This window comes from Carassius auratus, chromosome 10, assembly GCF_003368295.1.
Source record: "Carassius auratus strain Wakin chromosome 10, ASM336829v1, whole genome shotgun sequence".
Classification (NCBI taxonomy): Eukaryota; Metazoa; Chordata; class Actinopteri; order Cypriniformes; family Cyprinidae; genus Carassius; species Carassius auratus.
Window position 1 is genome coordinate 3,000,409 of NC_039252.1, and position 21,040 is coordinate 3,021,448.

Consider the following 21,040-nt stretch of genomic DNA (forward strand, 5'->3'; position numbering starts at 1 on the left):
GCCGGTGGGCGGGGCTTGCTGTGCCACGTTGATGGACAGCAGTGGAGACGTGGAGCTCAGTCCATCTGCAGGCGAAGCCCACACAAACCTGCGGATCTCAAGACAGTTATCTGTTCAATTCACTCCGACGCTCGCGTTTGTGCGTGGATGAGTCTGTGTGTGTGACCGCGAGAGAAGGTAAACACTTAAAACTAACATTAGCCTCTGTGTCGCTGCACTATGATCTGTTAGATGCACGTTACGTGTCCAGAGTTCACCTCTCAGTCACTAAAACACGTCCGCTGTCACCTCTCATGCACAACACTGCTCTGTTATGAACTTCTCATTCAAGTTATCCGAAACATTCATTGTCCAGTATCTTGCTAACTGTATAGCTGTAGGTATTATGTCTTAAATTATTTAGCAGCAGGATGTTATTTATTGTTTCCAGCTGCTGTTACAATATTGTTACGATAACCTCTGTAATTATTATTTTCATAATAATATTGGTTACACTTAATTTTAAGGTGTCCTTGTTACAGTGCAGTTATACACTTAAGTGCTGAGTGATATTAATTAACTATATGTACTTGGTTATGGTTAGGATTTGGCTTATGAATACTTGCTTGTAATTATGCATAATGTTTTGTTATTATAATTGTTATTACAGTTGGTAGAGCTTTCCATTGAGGTATACAGTCTACTAAACAGAACATTGTCTTGACTTACAGAAACAGTTTGCACATTGACTGTCAATGTGACATTAACTGAATAATCATAGCATGGTCAATGCATGTCATTTTTAATTATAGGATGAAGCTTAAAGAAATTAACCGAACGGCGATCCAGGCCTGGAGTCCAGCGCCGCAGCACCCCATCTATCTGGCCGCAGGTAACCGCTATCAGCACTGGACTCGGCTGACATGAGCAGTCTCTGGTGCACTAGCTGTGATGTGTTAAACATACCCTGACGGAGGTGTGTTTGGTGTGGTGTGTTCAGGTACGTCGGCCCAGCAGCTCGATGCCTCCTTCAGCACCAGTGCCTCTCTGGAGATCTTTGAACTGGATCTGGCTGATCCCTCTTTAGCCATGAAGTCATGCGGCTCCTTCTCCTCTCCACACAGGTGCTGACAAGCTCTCATTATCTGCCTGTGCTTTACACTTCTGTCATCTGAACGACCACCAGTGTCACCACTGAAAACCGTTCAATTCAGTTCCCAAAACAGTGGAGTATGTCTTTAATAGTGCCTTTTGATAAGAGTCGGTCCTCATTCGCTTTCATTGCATGTGAAATGTTTCGTTTTTCATGGAAGCAATAAAGTCACAAATGAGAATGGGTTAGTGATGATTGAATTAGGTTTTTGTTGTGTGAGCTGTTCTTATAAAACAGTGCAGAAATCAGGAACTGCAAAATGAAAACAGAAAAAAGGCGGGTGGTAATGTATCTTCATTTTGGTGGCTTGATCCTTCAAGTTCTGAGGACAGAAATTAAACAGAATTAACTTGGATAATCTGCTAAACCAATCACGGCACACGTTTTCTTTAGCTATTTGTTACAATAGCAAGTGCATATAATTCCTAAATAATAAAATAAATCCTTTAATGTTGCAATTTCTATTAATAAAGCCAGTTTTGCTTACTTGGGGGTTACTTTTGTCCCCCAGGAGTGACCTTTCTGTTCTGTCTCTAGATACCACAAACTAGTGTGGGGTCCACATGGCATTGAAGACCAGAGTTTGCCCTCAGGTGTCCTCATCGCTGGAGGAGAGAACGGCAACATCATCCTGTACGACGCCTCCAGGATCATCGCTGGAGACAGTGAAGTCATCATTTCCCAGAGCGAGAAACACACGGGAGCAGTCAGAGCTCTCGACGTCAACTCGTCTCAGGTGATCACCCACACCAGGAGTTATTACTTCTCCGTGTCAGCTTCGTGCATCAGTATGTGACTCTCTCTCTCTTTTCCTCTTCTTCAGACAAACCTTGTGGCCTCTGGGGGAAATGAGTCTGAAATCTACATTTGGGATCTGAACAACTTCAGCTCCCCGATGACGCCAGGACCCAAAACACAGGTGCAGATCTCAAGAAGGAGCTCTAGTCTGGTTCTCGATCTCTGTGGTTTGTGAATGTCATTAGTAGAATGTAATTATATGTTATTAGTAGTTGTAGTTTGAGCGGCGTCTCTCAAGCGGGACACAAGATGAATTAAAATCATTTTAAAAAAAGCTGAAACTTCATTAAAAATCAAGATATTTCATATTTAAATTCACACCTCTGAACTACTTAAAAATATTTATAAGATAAATCCTTATCCAGTAAATCACGAACGACTGTAAAAGTCACTTAAATTCATTGGTTAAAGGTGCTTTAGAATGGAAAGCTGTATTTACCTTTGTATAGTTGAATAATAAGAGCTTTGTTTGTTATTTTTTTACATGGAAATGACATACCGTGAGCCTCAAACACCATTGTTTCCTCCTTATGTAAATCTCATGCATGCAAAAGACCACTGAAAAAGAAACGAATCCCAGCATAGCATTGACTGTGATGTTACAGTCAGGATCATTAATGTTTACGCCGCCAAGATTTGCATAACGTACACCAGCCCATGTTCTAGCAAGAGAATCATCGACACAGTGTTGCCAGATATTGCTATTATTAAAACAAACAAAAACAATAAATGAATTAAAATAAACTTAAATTATTTCAAATCTTTTGAAATTGAGATAAAGAAATCGTTGACCCTAAACTGCAACATATTTCTTTCTCAAAAAAAGTTGAATATATATTTTTAAAGGAATATAAAATATTTATTTTTAAAGGAAAACATTTCAGGACTTTTCTCCTTATAGTGGACTTCAATGGTGGCCAACGATTTGAACATCAAAATGCAGTTTCCGTATATAAGATATGTAATGATATCCTCAAAAAAGATATACATGAGCATCTTTGATGACATGGGGCAGAGTAAATGATCAGGAAAACTTTATTCTGGAAGTGGACTTATCCTTTAACAAGAGTGAGATCACTAAAGAGCAGGTACTCAGTTACACGCTGCTCTCGCCCGGAGAGAGTGTGTGCACTTAAAACATGTCATCTCTCACTCAAACTGTGTCCTGTGCACTCACAACTCTCTCTGTGCTCATGCGCTAGATATTATTTCTTTTTGCACCTTTCTATTTCTAACCTTTTCTGTTCACATCTTTCGCATCTATTATAGTGTGTAATGTGAACGCTCTGATCCGTTAACATGTGCACGGAAAAAAATGCACCACAGACAAGAGTGTGTGAACCTGGCTTTACGTATGCATATACCCAGTCTGTTCTGTTCCCGCGCTGCATTTAGGAGCGCTGCATTCTGATTGGATCGGATAGCATACTGCGGGAGGTCGGGGCCACGGAAAATCATGCTATAAAGCGATTTAGAAATCGTGCATGCTCAAATCGTGATTTTATGACGATATTGATTAATCGCACAGCCCTATTCTGAAGCTTACTTTATTTTCAATTATATTTTATTTAGTTACTTATTTTAATTAGTGGACACTGGTTTATGTAAATTAAAGAGCAAAGAAAAAAGTTTGGGAGACAAAATATTACAGCAGTCGTCCCACGGCAATCTTGTTAGTTTAAATGGGGGACTTTGAACATTGTTGTGGACGATGGAGATGGGTTGAGAGCAGCTTTACTGTAAGGCAATCAGATTTTACCGGGTGGATGGAAAAACTGTCCCAAAAATCCCAGAGACTTGAAAAAGGAGCTGATATATTTAGGGATTGACCTGAGACCGTAAACAACCTCGTCTAATGCTGACTCTGTTGTTGCTCTCAGCCCCTGGAGGACATCAGCTGTGTTGCGTGGAACAAGCAGGTGCAGCACATCCTGGCCTCGGCCAGTCCCAGCGGGAAAGCTTCAGTCTGGGATCTGAGGAAGAACGACCTGATCATCAAAGTCAGCGACCACAGCAACCGGGTTTGTGCACTTATTCCTTTTAGCCTTGATTTGACTAATCATTTGCTAATAATAACTTTAATGATGCATAAAAAGTTGGTGTATTTAACTAATGACATAGTATCATGTTAGTACTATGGCTATTGATTTAATGTGTAAAATCACTTAATTAGTTATGAAAAATAATGCATCAAAAATGAATAATGCATGTAATGCCTCCACCCCAGACCTGTGCAGGTTATCTTACAGAAATCTTCATACAATTGATTGGTGGCACAGTATTGTCTGATTTAACTCAGTTTCAACTATAAAGCCACAGAAGAGCTGTTATGCAATTCCGAGCAGCACACAACGCTGATTCATTCCTGAACGGATCAGCATTTTGACTGAATCGGTTAGATCCATAATTCAGTGTCCCATTCATACAGAGAGCCCTTTACTTCATCCCTGAATGAATCAGATGTTTGAACGAATCGAGTGAATGAATGACTCAATGATTTACTCAAGATGTTTACCGCCACCTACTGGCACGTTTTGTAATGCCTTTGATTGATTGATTGATGCTTTTCTCATTTAGCACAATAACAGGTCATTTCTCAACCAAATTTAACGTGTGATTAATTGACAATTAATTTAACCTCATCGCCATTGTGTAATTATTGTATTTGCTTGACACTCCTAGTTATTACTATAGCACTGCTAAGATATGCCTGTGTCTTGTAGTATTTAGTAGTTATTGCTGTCTGATCCATGTGATTATATTGGTGTTTGTGTTGTGGTTCAGATGCATTGCTCTGGTCTGGCCTGGAACCCGGAGGTGGCCACTCAGCTGGTTCTGGCGTCTGAAGACGACCGCATGCCCGTCATCCAGATGTGGGACCTGCGCTTTGCCACCTCTCCTCTCAAAGTGCTGGAGAGCCACACGAGGTAGATCTAATCATCAGCAGATACTCTTACCCTCCTGGAGTCTTGTCCCGTGTCCTCATCGGTGTCTGTGTGTGTGCTTTCAGAGGTGTCCTGGCCATCGCCTGGAGTGAAGCAGATCCAGAGCTGCTCCTGAGCTGTGGCAAAGATAACCGGATCCTGTGCTGGAACCCCAACACGGCTGAGGTGAGAGATCAGTCGTATGATGAACACTTGAGGTGCCACCAAACCTTCATGGGGTGTAACCTGTGATGCCTTTTCAATCAGGTCCTGTATGAGCTGCCTACCAGTACTCAGTGGTGTTTTGACATCCAGTGGTGTCCCAGAAACCCAGCTGTGCTGTCTGCTGCTGCCTTTGATGGCCACATCAGCATCTACTCCATCATGGGAGGAAGCAATGACAACGCCAGTTCTTTACAGGCTGAACAGGTACAGACGAACTCTCAATACAAGCCAGCTTTCTCATGAGCTTGATCTGCTCACAGTTGCTCCTGGTGTTCTTTGGCTCAACAGTTAAGTAGTTCATTTGGAAATATGGATCCTTTTGGTACGGGGAAGACTCTGCCGCCTTTACAGCTGCCTCAGACCGCCCCGTCCCAGAGCACCGTCACGCCTCTCAAGAAACCCCCCAAATGGATCCGCAGGCCAGTTGGAGCGTCTTTCGCTGTAAGCGACCACAGATTTGGCATTGTACAATTTAGAAACCCTATGATGTAGGCTTGTTTCTAATCAGTTTTTGTATTTCCGTGAGCAGTTTGGTGGAAAACTGGTCACTCTGGACAACATCAAGCCGGCGGCCCAACAGCCCCAGCAGACTGCCGCCCATGTGGTTCATATCAGTCAGGTTGTGACCGAGACCGATTTCCTTGATCGATCGAACCGGCTTCAGGCGACGCTCACTGCAGGACATTTCCTTGAGTACTGCCAAACCAAGATTGAAGCTGCTCGGAGTGAATTTGAGAAGACCGTCTGGTCGTTTCTGAAGGTGGGACACTCGAATGCTTTATAAGCTGTTGTGCTTGTATTACCGAAGTTGTGACAAATAGATTTATGTGCTCAGGTGAACTTTGAAGAAGATGCACGAGGGAAATATCTGGAGCTTTTGGGATACAAGAAGGAAGAGCTCGCTTTAAAGGTATTTCTGTGCGTCCACAGTGTTTGTATTGTGATTAGCTGCTTCTGCGTCTTGATTTAATTCTGCTTGTGGTTTTCAGATTGCATCAGCATTAGAACAGAACGGCAAATCTGCTGAGGACGATGTGGTAAGTGTACCGGTCAGTGTGTTTGAGCTAACGGCTAATCCTTTCTATTTTGAGCCTTTTTGAGAACCAAGCAAAAAGATGCTGGTGCTTTAATCAGGGTTCATACAAGGTGCTTAACATTTTTTAAAATCTCATTTTACTCAACTGTCAAAATAATCAGTAGATTTCTTGATTACCAAAACTGCATTGTTTTGATTTGTGTGATTAAAAAGACAAATCTTAAAAATAGTATTAAAATATTATCTCATTCTAGTGAACCAAGTATCTGTATTTTGTCTCATCTGGTGGGCTAATTGTATTGTCACACACCCTAGAGAGGATAAGGGGTTATAAAGCTCATAAGTTCCCAAGTGAAGGATACAGCTTTCATTCTTCATGATTATCATATTCATTTCAAATGTTAGAGTTGTCTCAGTCGTTGCATGCTGTTGTGCTGCACTACATTTGTGCCGTTTAGTTTTATTAGTTTATTAGAATTTCAAAGATAATATCAATATTGTTTGATAAGTGAGATCTCTGACTTTAGTCCTTAAAAACCAAAAAAGCTGTGCTTGAAAAGTCCTTGAAAGTTGTTGAATGTCATTTAGCAGTTTCTGTACGAACCCTGTTTAATTCATTACACAAAACAAGACCGCAACATGTGCTTTCCTCTAAGCTAGGGGAAGTGAAAGTGAATGCTGTTTTTTTTTTAGGAGTAGATACTTGCATAAATAAAACGTTCAGCAGCTCAATTATTTTTCTAATTGACATGCCAAACAAAGTGTTAATTTTTTATTTATTTTTTTTACTAACAATTACCTCAAAGTCAACCCTTGAACTCTTTAACTGAAATCTTTTAGTGCATGATTGGTGAATTTCTTGCAAATGTATTTATTTATTTATTCTAAAACACTCATTGTAGAAGCCTAGTAAATTGTGAACAACATATTGTGACAGTCAGAACTGCTAATGTTTAGCCCACCCGTGCCATTTTAAATGCTCTCTAAGAATTACATAAACTTAATTCAGTCATGACAACTTTCGGGATTAAATTGAAATCAAATCTTTATTAATGTAAATAGTATGTGCATAGGTTTGGTCTTGGTGGACTAGATCTGCTACACTGATGCTGCAGAACAAGTAGACTAGCTTCTACTAAATGCTCAGATCTTTAAATGAAAAGGAAACATGCTGCTGCCCTGAACAGATCTAGACAGGTGGAGCTGGGGAGGTGGAGGGACAACATGAGGACATGCAGAGTACAGACGAAGCATTCATTGAATATGTCCTGGTTATATAGGTAAACCGTAATGAGTATGTGAATCTGATTGGCTGGAAACATTGAAATGAATGAACCAGTTAGAAACACCAGTGGAGTTTCATGACGCGTAATCTAGGAAATCCTTAATCTGAATGGTGTTCACTCATGAGATGAAGATAGTACTCATATTTTTCTTTAAAAAGTGTAATGTGACCTTTTAGAAGTAAATAAATCCTCTTCCATGATTCTCAAAGATAGAGATTTGCTTACAGTTGTACAAGACATGAACATCATGCATTTTAACAATGTAAAAACACCAGTAAAGGGGCTTTTTAGTGGCGCTTCTGACAAATTATGGATACAAATGAGAACATTTGATAATTATAAAAAAATTTAATGAAGTAAAATGACGGAGGCCTATTTGAAATGTATATTTTGTGTTCTGGTTTGGGATGCATATGCATTTTTTTAATGAATATTATATGCATTATACGGATAGCTATTAAAAAATGTAGTAAAAGTCAAAACTACACATACATAAAAATACCATTGAAGCAATCTAGTCTGATCTTAATCAAAGTAATTTCTTACTGTGATTATTGATGTACTTATTGTTTGCAACTAGGATTTGAGCTTTGAACGTTTCGTTTTTAGTGTTTGTGTTTTTTGCTTTAGAGATGACATTCAAATTTTTTGTGGTTGCAATTAACCAGGAAGAGGAAGCAATGCTCATGTTGTTCACTGTCATATATTTTTCTTATCAAGGTTGTGAAGAAAAGCAGTGTAGAGGAAGAAGAAGAAGAAGAAGAGCCGCCTGCCGCTGGGACATCAGGACTAGACCAGATTCCTTTTGAAGAAGAAGAAGAAGAAGCTGCTGAGGAGACGTCCATCACAGACATTACTCCAGCTCCTTCAGACACCGTTCACCCCGAAGCCAGCCAGGGCAAGTGTCCTTTACAGCGGTCAACCTGCACTGAGAGAACCAGCGTTAACGGAGCACATCGAATCAGGGGTCAGGTTCTTCTAAAGGAAGTGACTTCTTACCAATGTCTTGTGTTTTCTTTCAGACGCTGATGGGCTGATCACCCAGGCGCTGCTGACCGGAGATTACGAAGCTGCGGTGGACCTCTGTCTGCATCAGAACCGGATGGCTGACGGCATCATCCTGGCCATCGCTGGAGGTCCTGAGCTCCTGGCAAAGACTCAGAAGAAATACTTCAGCAAAACCCATAGCAAAATCTCGAAGGTGAGGTCATGCAGCAGCACAGTAGACGTGCTCCTAATGTGTTGCTGTTAGTTTAGACCCGACTGAGAACCAAACCCGTCTCCTTTTATTTCAGAGTCATATGTTAGGAGAATTGAATTGTGTGGATTGCATGTCTTGGCGTTTGCTGTAGCAGCTCTGATGTCAGATCTGCGTGTGTTTTAGCTCATTAGCGCTGTGGTGATGAAGGACTGGTTGGATGTTTTGGAGACGTGTGATCTGCAGAGCTGGAAGGAGGCTCTGGCTGCAGTAATGACTTACGCCGAGCCGGACGAGTTCTCCTCGCTCTGTGGTGAGTCCAGTCTATACACATCTCAAAACTGAAGATGCTTTCAGTAATACGATCTGTCTGATGGCCGGGGGACAGTGCTAAAGAGAAGTGAACATCAGAAATCAGATATTATATTCAAATAACTTCTTTTGTCTTTTTAGTAAACAGTGGCCTTTAAATAAATACATTCTGTTATAATTAATGTTCTTATGTGTCGCATCTTTGTCCACACAAAAGCATGCTCTGTGTAAATGGCACCTAGTGATTAGGGATGTGCAAAAAATCGAATGTGATTTTCCTGCGCATCTCATCAGTAAAGACGCTCCTGTGATTAGAAGTATATCTCCAGCATGTGCGTTCGGATCAGGGTTGCCAGGTTTAACAACAAATCCTGCCCAGTTGCTTCTCAAAACCAGTCCAGAACTAGCCCAATCACGGTTCCAAGAGGTTCCCCAAAGAATTGCTTCCCGTGGTTAAAATATAAGTTTTTTTTTTGGCAGGGTTGTCTTGATAAAATGAAAAAAGTTGTCGGTAGACTACGGCTCTGTGTAGTAACTGAACCTGAACCAGTGTTGCCAAGTCTGCGGTTGTTTTTCATGTCCGCGGTTCGAAGCAACCCCAATACCAATAACGTGATATTTAGCCCCTAAAATGCTAATTTTATCAAGGAAACCCTGCTAAAAAAAAAAAAACATTATATATTTTAAGCAATTTTTTGGGGAACCTCCTGGAAGCGCAATTAGTTCTGGACTGGTTTTGAGAAGCAACTGGGCAGGATTTGTTGTGAAAACCTGGCAACCCTGATCTGAACACACGTGCTGGAGATATACTTCTAATTACAGGAGCGTCTTTACTGATGAGATGCGCATGAAAATTGCATTTGATTTTTTGCACAGTCCTACTAGAGATATATTCTACACGCAGTCCTTCACAGAGCGCATCGTGTGCTGAGATATGGTCGGATCGTGCTTTTCTCTTTACTGTATGATTGGCATATTGTCAAAGTTCCCAATTTTAAAGTAATATTTCTATTCAAAATCCCGATTACTCGATTTCTAAAAAATAACATCGTGGCAAAACATGAAATTTGAAATGATGGATAGGATCTGAACATGGGCCGGCCCTGGCATGAGTGTGTGTGTGTGTGTGTCCTCAGGTGTGCTGGGCTCCAGGCTGGAGGCTGCTGAGGACACAGCGCTGCAGGCTCAGGCCTGTCTCTGCTACATCTGCGCAGGCAGCGTAGAGCCGCTGGTGGCCCACTGGGTCAGAGCTCAGGACTCCTGCGGCCCGCTGGCACTGCAGGTGAGGCTCACACACCCCTCACCCAACTCCATGTGCTCCAGCAACACCTGGTTATATTGCTTGTGTGAGTGAACAGCGTATGAGCAGTGAAGGTTGCTGTAACTGTGTTGGTGTTTGTAGGAGCTGGTTGAGAAGGTGGTGGTCCTGCAGAGAGCTGTGCTGAGAGCTCAGGGGGGTGTTTCTCCTGATATGGGTGCGTTGCTGGCAGAGAAGATGAATCAGTACGCCAGTCTGCTGGCATCACAGGGCAGCTTACAAACCGCCATGTCCTACCTGCCCACCAACACTCAACAGGTCAGAAGTGTGCCTTAACTTGGTAGATGCTCACACAAGAGAAAGTTTACTATTGCTTTTGCAAAAATAATGTGTTGAATTATTTCCTATAGAGCTCTATATTAAATCCTAATAGTGGCGAGCACTAAAAACAGGTTTAAACATGGTGTAAAATGAGCCGATTGCACATGTGACTGCACTTTTGGTGTAAACACTAATGTCTCCCGATGCATCCTGCAAAACAAATCAATGTGTGTCTTTTGTAAAATGCAGAAATTGCTCTAAAGCAAGGATTTCAGCGTTTGCTGGTTTGGGTCAGAGTTGTGATTTGTTAATTAAAACTACAGCTAAAATGATTAGAAAATATAGATTTTTTTCATTTAAATAAGCTGAAATATAAAAATATTACATGAAAAATAATGTTTATGAAGTGTTGCCTTGATAACTAATCGAAATAAAGTAAGTTGAAGTACTAAAACTACTAAAGCTAAAACTGAAGAAAAAATAAAAAATCAAAGCTATATAGATAAAAAAAAGTAAAAATATAAAATTTCATCCACAATTTACAATTAATTTAAAAATAAAAGCTCATTTAAAATATTAATGAATACTAGATTACAAAAATAACACTGCATTGACTAAATAGTCAAAATCTTTTACAAATATTTTATTAACAATTATAAAACTAAGCAATCTTACTTGATGTGAATGCACTTTTGTGGGGTTCATTAAGTTTAGTACATTCTGTGATGTTTGTCCTACACAGATTTGACAATATTTTGGGCCTGAAAATGTTTAAATGGTAAACACAAGTGCATTTCCTAAGTTCATTTATTTTTTAAATAAAACATTAAACAAGTATGAAGTATTAATAATTAATTATTAATTATTAATAATTAGATAATAATTTAAAATAGACCAGCTGCTAAGTACATTTTGCTATATTAATGTTACTAATAATTTATTAATTGATTGTTCATTTTAATAACACTGATAATAAGAATTCCTGAAAATGTTGTTTAAGTCAAACATTGAAAGGAGTGTCACAAACAAAATCTCTCATGCACTGTTCGCAATACACAAACACACAAATCTACTTTGGTTTGTGTTAGATGTCCTTAACTACTGTGTGTTTATTTAATAATGTGATACAATGCACCTAATGTGTACATGTTTTTAAATTGTACTTGATAAACTGTGACAGATATTAGTTTTGTGAAGGATTGCCACAGGTAAAATGCCTTTTAGGTTTATGATCAATCTACATAAATTACAGTTTGAGTCTGGATATTATATAACCCCCTTAAAACCACCCCCAATCCCAACCACTAAACCAGTGCCTAACCTGACCCCCATCAATACGCCTCAATACCAGCAGAAGTGTTTTCCAGTTCAATGTGAACACAGTAACTACACTGTACTTGTGTGATGTTGTTTGATGCAGATGCTGTGTGTTTGTGTGTAGGTGGCTGTGCATCATCTGCGTGATCGTCTGAGCAGAGCTCTGGGTCATCCTCAGCCGTCTGAAGTGATGCTGACGTACACAGCACCTGCACCTCCACAGGTCCCTGTGCAGCCCGCCGCACACACACCGTATCATCCTCAGGTACACACACACGCTCACACTCCAGCCTCTAAACCGCTCCGTTTCTTTGCTCTACGAGAGCTGAACAGTAATGCATCTCCAAGAGTAGTTCACTCCACTGACTTCCATTGTGAGTTCAACTCCAGACACATTTGTGTTTGCTTTTCTCAACCGAGAAACAAGATTCATTCCCGAAACTTCAGCATCATTACTCCAGTCTTCAGAAATCATGCTCAAAATCAAAATCATTGCTTTATTATCATTGTTGGAAATTGTTGTTCTGCTTGGCTTTTTTTTATAACTTGTGATACTTTTTCTTTGATGAATAAATACTTCTGCAAGTCTTTACTGTCACTTAAATTTAATACATCCATTCAAATGAAAAGAAATAAATGACTTTACTTTCGAATGTTAGTGTATATTATTGTCACAAAAGATTTCTATTTTAAATAAGTGCTGTTCTACTTTTTTACTTTCTATTAATCAAATCCTGAAAACAGTATCATGTTTAAATATATATATATTTAATTATCATCTAATTAAATTATTATCATAATATTTTCATGATTTCTGAAGATCATGTGACACTGAAGACTGGATAATGATGCTGAAAATACAGCTTTACATCACAGAAATAAATTACACTCTAATGCATATTAAAATAGAAAACCGTTATTCTAAATTGCAATAATATTTCACAAGATTTATTCTTTGCCTGTGTTTTTAATCTAATAAATCATGTTTTTTAAATCAATTTTAAATCATGGTGTTCTATGCTTTAGAGTTGGCATTGTTTCCAAACCACGTTATTTTCTAAAGAGAAAAAACATGTACTCTAATATCAGAACTGGCTGAAGAACTGAAAGAGTATTAATAATGATTATTATGTGTGTTATTGAGCTCATTCTTCATCAGTCCAGAGTTTCTGATTCATTCACACATTAATGCAGATGTTTGTGTTGTCTCGCAAATAACCAGTTTCTTTCATATCATATGTTTTCATCTTAAAACATCTCTATTTTCACCCGGAAAATGAGTCGCACCAAACGTACAAACATGCATTCAAGAGGAAAAAACAAAACACACGTCTCATGCGTGTATAAAGCAGATTTTTATTACATTCTGAAATAATGTGAAATATTAGTAAACATCTACAAACATTATAAGCACTATAGAAATAAATCTTTCCTTTTCTGTTCTGAAAGCTTTAAAAGTTTAAAGGTTTGTTATGGACTGAGGGAAAACAGATATGAATATTGCCATTATATCAAGCTAAATGAAATGTAATATACAAATAAACTTGAGCTAATTTGCACGTTAGTTTGTGTGTGCTTGACGTTAATATTATCATCATAGAAATCACACGATAGAAATCAGCTTATATTGTGTAAAATACTCTGCCAGCGGTTGTCCATCACTCTCTGCTTTCTGCAAACAGTCTCTCCTGCTCCTATAGTATGATTTCACTCCTCTGTTTATGTATTAAATACATTTTTAATATCGCCGATTATAATCGAATCTCATTAGCAGATGGGCAGCTCCTCGAGTGTTTCCTCCCCCAAGCCAAGACAACAGTTTTACAATCCTTCACACTTATTTACATGATTATAGTCAGACTTCTGACATGTTATCAGAAGCAGTATGTCTTTAATTAATAACAGAAGGCACTAGTTGTTTGGGTTCTTCATGCATATGCTGTAGGTGATGAGTGATGTTTTCTGATTCACTGATATGAATAACATTTTAAAATCTATTTTCATTGAAACCCGCTATTTTGCATTGAAGGGTATTTAGTGTTGGTGTCTGAACAGGTTTGGGTCTCTCGTCTGTCCTCAGGGGGAGTCCTGTGCCCCAGGCTTCGCTCTTCAGTCTCCTGTGAGTGCGTCTGCTCCCTTCATGATCTCCCAGCAGTACCAGAGTAAGTGTACGCTCACACAAATCACCTCCCCACCGAACCGTAGACGACGGCTGGTTTCCTCACTACACCTTAAAAAGCTTTCAGCTGTCAGTTTAGCCAAGTCGTTTTAGGCCAGTTCACTTAACGATGACCTGACATTGGCTGTGTTCAAAACCACCTGATGTCTGAGCAGGTACTTCTCTCTATTGAGTAATTACTTTGCTCTAAGTTAAAAAGTACAATCTGTATCGTATGAATGTAATTTGGACGTACTATATTTACCCTGGAGCACAAAAGCAGTCTGAAATCTCTGGGGTATATTTGTAGCAATAGCCAACAATACATTGTATGGGTCAAAATTATACATTTTTCTTTTATGCAAAAATTCATTTGGATATTAAGTAAAGATTATGTTCCATAAAGAGATTTAGTAAATTTCCTACTGTAAATGTATCAACACTTAGTTTCTGATTAGTAATATGCATTGCTAAGAACTTAATTTGATCAAATTTAAAGATGATTTTCTCAGTATTTAGATTTTTCTGCTCCCTCAGATTCCAGATTTTCAAAGAGTTGAAACACAGCCAAATATTGTCTGATCCTAATAAACCATACATCAATGAAAAACATATTTATTCAGCTTTCAGATGATGTTTAAATCTAAAAATATAGACCCTTATGACTGGATTTGTGGTCCATGGTCACATATCTGCCATGTTTTCAATGTCATGTAACCAACCGGCATCAGTTGCATCATTTCAAGTTTTCATTTAATGTTTTTCATGCTTTTCGATTCCAAAAAAGATGCATGGTGTTTTGTAAGGATGCTGGCTGCTGTAAAATCTTTGCATGACCGTTTTGCTCAGTATGTACTCTGATGTATGTTGACTAGAGCTGTTTATTAATGTTTGCACGCTGTCTCCTCTCCTCATGATCTTCAGACTATCCTCAGCAGTTCACGCCAGCCGCCGGGACTCTTCAGTACTCTCCCTCCTCCTCCTCCTCTGTCTATCCTGCACCGTTCATGCCCCCTGCCTCCTCTCAGCCGTTCTCTCCTCCTCCTCTCTCTTCTGGCGTGTCTTTCCAGCACGGTGGGCCGGGGTCGCCCACAGCTTATCCTCCTCCGGTCTCCAGAGCTCCAGGTACTCAGACCGCCCCCGCTCTGATCCCAGACTCCCAGAGAACAGGTCTGAGACATCAGATCATCAGCTGCTTCACACACACTGTAGTCAGAGCTCTTTCTGCTCCGCAAACTAAACACAGTAAAAACTGCAGTTTAGTGGAATGTTATTACAATTGAACACAACAGTTTTCTCTGTGAATATATTGTGAAGTGTCAGTTATTTCTGTGATGCAGCGCTGTATTTTCAGCATCTTTCCTCCAGTCTTCACTGTCACATGATCTTCAGAAATCATGAAAATATGATGATTTGCTGCTCTGTTGCTGTGCACTTAATAATAGTTTTAATATGAATGTTAAAAACATCTATTGGAAATAGAGACATAATATTCCAATGAATTCTGTCACATTTGATTAGTTATTTGCATCTATACACACACACACACACATCATGTGACACTGAAGACTGGAGGAATGATGCTAAAAATACAGCTGCACATCACAGAAATAAATTATATTTTAACATGCATTCACATAGAAAACTGTTAATATAAATTGTAATGATATTTCACTATATTATAGTTTTTTGGATCAAATAAATATAGCCTTGGTGAGTTAAAAACCCAAATATTTCTCATATATATATATATATATATATATATATATATATATATATATATATATATATATATCATATATATATTTTTTTTTCTTCCTCTCTCTCTCTCTCTCTCTCTCTCTCTCTCTCTATATATATATATATATATATATATATATATATATATATCTCTATATCTATATCTATATCTATATCTATATATATATATATATAGAGATATAGATATAGATAGATAGATATATAGACAGTAGTTGTTGTTAATTATAGCTTTAACACACTTAAATCAGATTTTTGAACTAATAAAGGGTGATTTAAAGTGGTGTATACTCGAGTTGTACACTCACAGTTAAAAATAACTACCAGTGGTGTACTGGTGCTGTTTATTACATGTTTATTACACGTGTTACATAGGTTTATTTGAATTTAAATCTAAAATCGTTTAATTGTGATGGACATGTGATGCGTCAGCTACTTTATGTATTCACAGGAGGATTAAATCCAGACTCGGCCTGGTCTTTGGAAGGTGAATTTATAAAGAGAGTTATCACAGTCTAGCATGGAGGACCGTGATTGGCCGTCTTGGGTTATCATTAATACATAATCGCAAGATTCACTAGAATTGTTCCACAGTGATTGTTTTTCTCAAGTAATTCTAAACTGAATGAATCACTCATTTACGATCATGATATTATTATAGATAATGATACAAGCACATAAGCAGTCATTTAGCTCTGTATTTGCACGGTAAGTTTGGTAAACATCACTGTGGCTGTAATAACTCATTCCTTAAACTTAAAATGGTGTATTTTGTTAGTTGTCCAATATGATTGATTGTTTTCTTGTGATCGGTGGTGCATGCAGAACAAATCATTAACTGTTTGAGTCCTGCAATAGTTGTGATTTAAAAAGCTGCTTCCAATCAGCATGATATAAAATTCATTAACAGCTCTATGTTCTCCATTCTGAGAGTTAAACTAGCTCCAGGTTGGACCATGCATTGGCACCAGTTGAAATCCCAAATGAAATGACCCCTCCTGTTCCTCTGCAGGACCTCAGAACGGCTGGAACGATCCTCCCGCAGTCAACAGGGCTCCCAAAAAGAAGAAGGTGAGTTTGAAGACTGTCTGCTTGCTCATAACCCACATGGATTGGACTTTCAGTAAAACATCTAGTGCTTTTGGTCTCTAGATGCCAGAAACCTTCACTCCACCAGCCCCCATCACAGCACCCATCATGACCCCTCTAGGAGACCCCCAGGCCCCTCAACAGGGTCCCGATCAGCTGGGCCCAGCCACCTTCAGCCCCATCCAGCAGCAGCCACTGGGACCCCCGGGCAGAAACCCCAGCATGCCTCAGGGCAACATGGAGGGTGCGCCTGGAGCGCCAATTGGAGATGTCATAAAGGTATTTGTTTATGTACAATAAACCTATAATGCTAACCTGGAAGCGATCGTACACTTGGTGTTTTACACATATTATACTCTATTCTCATCCACTTCAGTCCATCCCGACTGAGAAGATCACCAAGAAGCCAATCCCTGAAGAGCACTTGGTTCTGAAGACCACTTTTGAGGGACTGATCCAGAAATGCTTGGCTGCTGCTTCAGACCCGGTTTGTTTACAATGAAGTTACACTATTAAAACAATCGCTTCAAAGCTACAAAAAGTAAAATCAGATGTGCAGGTCCGAAATCATTATTGGGTATTGGAAGCAGATAACATTGATTTAATTATTACTGAATATAACTATTTATGATATGAATTAATGCCAGGCTTCAGAAGTGCGAATGAGTTAAGGATTCACATAAGCCTGGTTCTCATGTGAGTGTGACCCATCAAATATAACTATAAAATAAAAATGAATAATAGTGATAATATTATTGCACTATATACACACACACACACACACACACACACACACACCCACCCCAAAAAGTGTTTTAAATATCAGATATACATCTTTTTTTATTGATTTTTATTTTATTAATTTGTAGTGTCCTTGCTGAATAGAAATATTCATTGTTTTCAAAAAGCAAAAAAAAAAAAGTCTCAGCGATGTCAAGTTTGTGAACTGTATATTGGTTCTCATGTATTTCTCATGCTGTTTTTGTATGGTTTATCCCTAGTTTTCTTTTCAATATTTACTACTGAATATGCTATTAAGTTCATGCAATTTATTTCATTGCAATCTGCATGACAAATAAATTCAGACTCACTAGCTCTTGATTCGATTGTGATCTGAAATCTATAGCGATTCATTCGGATCTATATCCACTGCAGTACTTGTCAAAAACAGTTGATACATTACTATAATAAAGGTTCAAATTAACAACTATTTATTTTAAGATATAATAATCAACTTCTTAATGATATTTGTTCTCCAGTTCATTGTTGAAGTATAAAAATTTAATTATTGACTTATTTTCATGACAAAATGATTTAAGCATGCATTAATTATGATATCAGGTTATGTTTAAAAAAATGTAATGCGGTACATCTATTTAGCAAAATGTGTTTCTTGAGTTATATTTTATTAAACTAACATATAAGCTATGAACATTGAATGGTTTTCCTGAGGTAAATATGACGATGTGTGATGTTGTTTACATATATCTCATTAGCTATTTGCTAAACATGCGTATCCTCTGTGATTCATTTTACCAAAAATCTTATTCAAACTCCCTCTGAAAGGCATCTTGACCAACATACAAGTTATTACCCGTAGTAAATATTACTACGACTACCAAAGAATGTTTGTTTGCATGTTCTTCTGTCTGTATCCTGTTTCAAATTTCCCAGCATTCCAAGTAAACAAGTTTTCATCCTAACAGCAAACCAAGAGGAAGCTGGATGATGCTCATAAGAGGCTGGAGTATCTCTATGACAAGCTGAGAGAGCAAACAGTGAGTGTTTTTTTACTGTGAATCAACCTGCAATCTAGTGGTTAAATCACAAGTAGGGCTGTGCGATGTGACAGTTTTTGATCCTTGACGTTAAAAATGTCATAGATGTTAAAAAGCATTGCATTAGCAGCGCAACAGGTCATAGGTTCAATTCCCAGGGAACACATACTGGTAAAAAATGAATGCACTTTAAGTTGCTTTGGATAAAAGCGTCTGCTAAATGCATAAATGTAAATGTAGAACACATCAAGTCAGTTACTGTTCTGCTGTATGGTTTATGTAAACGCTTCATTCGCGTGCTGTTCTGACATGTGCTTTTCTAATAATCCTGTCACACAGCACCTGATTACTGAACTAATTTATCTTTTGCACTAATGATGTCAAAACACACATGGTTTACATATAGACTCAGTTGGTTGTGTCTAAAATAAAGTAAAGAAAGTGAAAGTAAAGAGAAAAACAGACCATGCTTGTATATTAGATGCATGCAGCTCTTAAAGGGACAGTACTGAACATGCTGCCAACTGTCATTAAAGGGACAGTACACCCTATAATTTAATTTCTGTCATCATTAACAAACAACAAAGATCTCATGATCTCTATGCCATATCACCCAGCCCTAACCACAAGCTTTAAAATACTGCTTTTAAATATAATTGTAATGCAGTGTTTTGAATGCGACACACACTCTCTCGTCTCCAGCTGTCTCCAGCTATCCTCAGTGGTCTGCACAGTATGGTCCGCAGCATCGAGTGCCGCTGCTACAGCGACGGACTCAACATCCACACACACATCGTGAGCAGCAGCAACTTCAGCGAGACGTCTGCCTTCATGCCCATCCTGAAGGTGGTGCTGACACAGGCCAACAAACTGGCTGTGTGATGTCCACCGTCTGGAGCACACAAACCAACAAGTATTCTCAACCCCTCAAGCCATCTTTCCAGGACCAGTTGTGCATATACTTAACCGATCTGGTTTACAGCGTTCTTTTATCAGTTTGTTCTTTGTATTTTGTCACATGTGTTTTCATGTTGCTGCTATTATTACATGTTTGTAATCATGGCAGAGCAGAGTGCAATAGGGCTTTCCCCTTTTATGGCTCCAGTTTTAAGGGTAAATTAGCTTCATAAAATGAAATGCCAGTTTTATGCTTTAGTGACGAATAGCAGCAGTATGCTAATCGTTTCCAGTGCATCATTCTTGATTTATGCTATTCACTTGGCATTATTAGTTAGATTTTTAAGACGTTTACGATTATCGCAGCCTCTCTGCATTTCAATGTATTTTCTGGGAATCTTCTTTGATTCACGTTATGACATCATTTCTGCAGATGAAGTCCGGATGTGGCATCATCGTAACATAATAAATGAATTTGCAATGAATTTTTATTTAAAAACGTATTTGATTTAGTATTTGGCATTCATACAATTAGAAATTTACGATTAAATCTTGATTTGTGTTTGTTTCATAATAATGCTGCCTGTCTTTATAGTACATCACTACATGATTTAAACATCTGTTCAGATCTTACTTCTGAAACAAAAGAGGCAAAAGAAACAGGATCTGATGTGCGTGGAAAAAAAAGGTCTGCCTTTATTTTTATTTTTTTCTTTAATCACAGTCTCTGTTAATAAGTCCGTTTTGAGCAATTTTGCATAAGGCTGCACAAAAGTCTGGAGGCTTGCTCTAAAACGTTGGGTTTTTTTATGCACTCTGTGTACTGTCTCAGTAATTGAGATTGTACTGTAAATCTGATGACTGTTTTGCAGTTTTAATAAAAACAAATTGAGACCACTGGTTTGTTTATTTTAAGATACTTTTTTTTGTATTTGTTAAATTCATATACTACTCATTTCTCAAACTGGACACTGCATAGACTTCGGTTTTTGTATAAAGCTAATTATAAATACTATAATCTAACCCTAAGAGAAAACTTTCTGCACCCTTTGAATGAATGAACGAAAACTATTGCATTTATTTCCTGAGGGCGTCCCTGGATGTTCTCAGATCACTTCTGGGTACAAATCTGCCCCCAATCTATGGTTAGATGGGTGTACAGACACAACTCTATATCTGTTATTCAGAGTTATAAACAGTGCATGCAGTCCCACACAAACGCTAATACAGTTTGAATACGGTTTAATCTTAATACAGTGAAAACCGTCATACAGACTACATCAAAATAGCTATGACTCTTATTACTGACATTAATGTACAGTTGACGATCAATGATTTTGTATGTTTTCAACTCATGAAACTAGATATATGATCATTAGATCACATAAACACTGTTATAACATAATAGAACCTTTAATTAAACACTCTTAGATACAATTATTAAAGAATAAATGGTCACATCTTATGTTTTAATGAAAACAAAACGCGATCAGTAAAGTGCGTGTTAATTCATTCTTGAATCTAATCAACTTATTTACACGCCAATATTAACC

The 21,040-nt window shown here is 38.3% G+C and overlaps 1 protein-coding gene across 5 annotated transcripts; it reads left to right on the forward strand.

The window, feature by feature from the left end:
- The first annotated feature begins 38 nt into the window (after positions 1–38).
- Positions 39–20,384, forward strand: LOC113109561 (protein transport protein Sec31A-like). 5 transcript variants are annotated; one of them, XM_026273191.1, is made up of 27 exons: positions 39–177; positions 792–871; positions 980–1,103; positions 1,670–1,868; positions 1,956–2,051; positions 3,811–3,951; positions 4,715–4,857; positions 4,941–5,040; positions 5,122–5,283; positions 5,368–5,520; positions 5,609–5,839; positions 5,915–5,989; positions 6,069–6,116; positions 8,122–8,299; positions 8,424–8,602; positions 8,786–8,912; positions 10,048–10,193; positions 10,314–10,487; positions 11,932–12,072; positions 13,888–13,969; positions 14,890–15,135; positions 16,175–16,210; positions 16,736–16,794; positions 16,876–17,091; positions 17,189–17,299; positions 18,519–18,590; positions 19,293–20,384. In XM_026273191.1, the coding sequence occupies exons 2-27, from the start codon at positions 793–795 to the stop codon at positions 19,470–19,472; spliced, it is 3,498 nt and encodes a 1,165-aa protein (XP_026128976.1). In that variant the 5' UTR covers positions 39–177; position 792; the 3' UTR covers positions 19,473–20,384. The 5 variants fall into 5 exon arrangements, with proteins under 5 accessions (XP_026128976.1, XP_026128978.1, XP_026128977.1 ...); XM_026273193.1 differs by having other exon boundaries at positions 14,890–15,090; XM_026273192.1 differs by lacking the exon at positions 16,175–16,210.
- Positions 20,385–21,040: the final 656 nt, after the last annotated feature.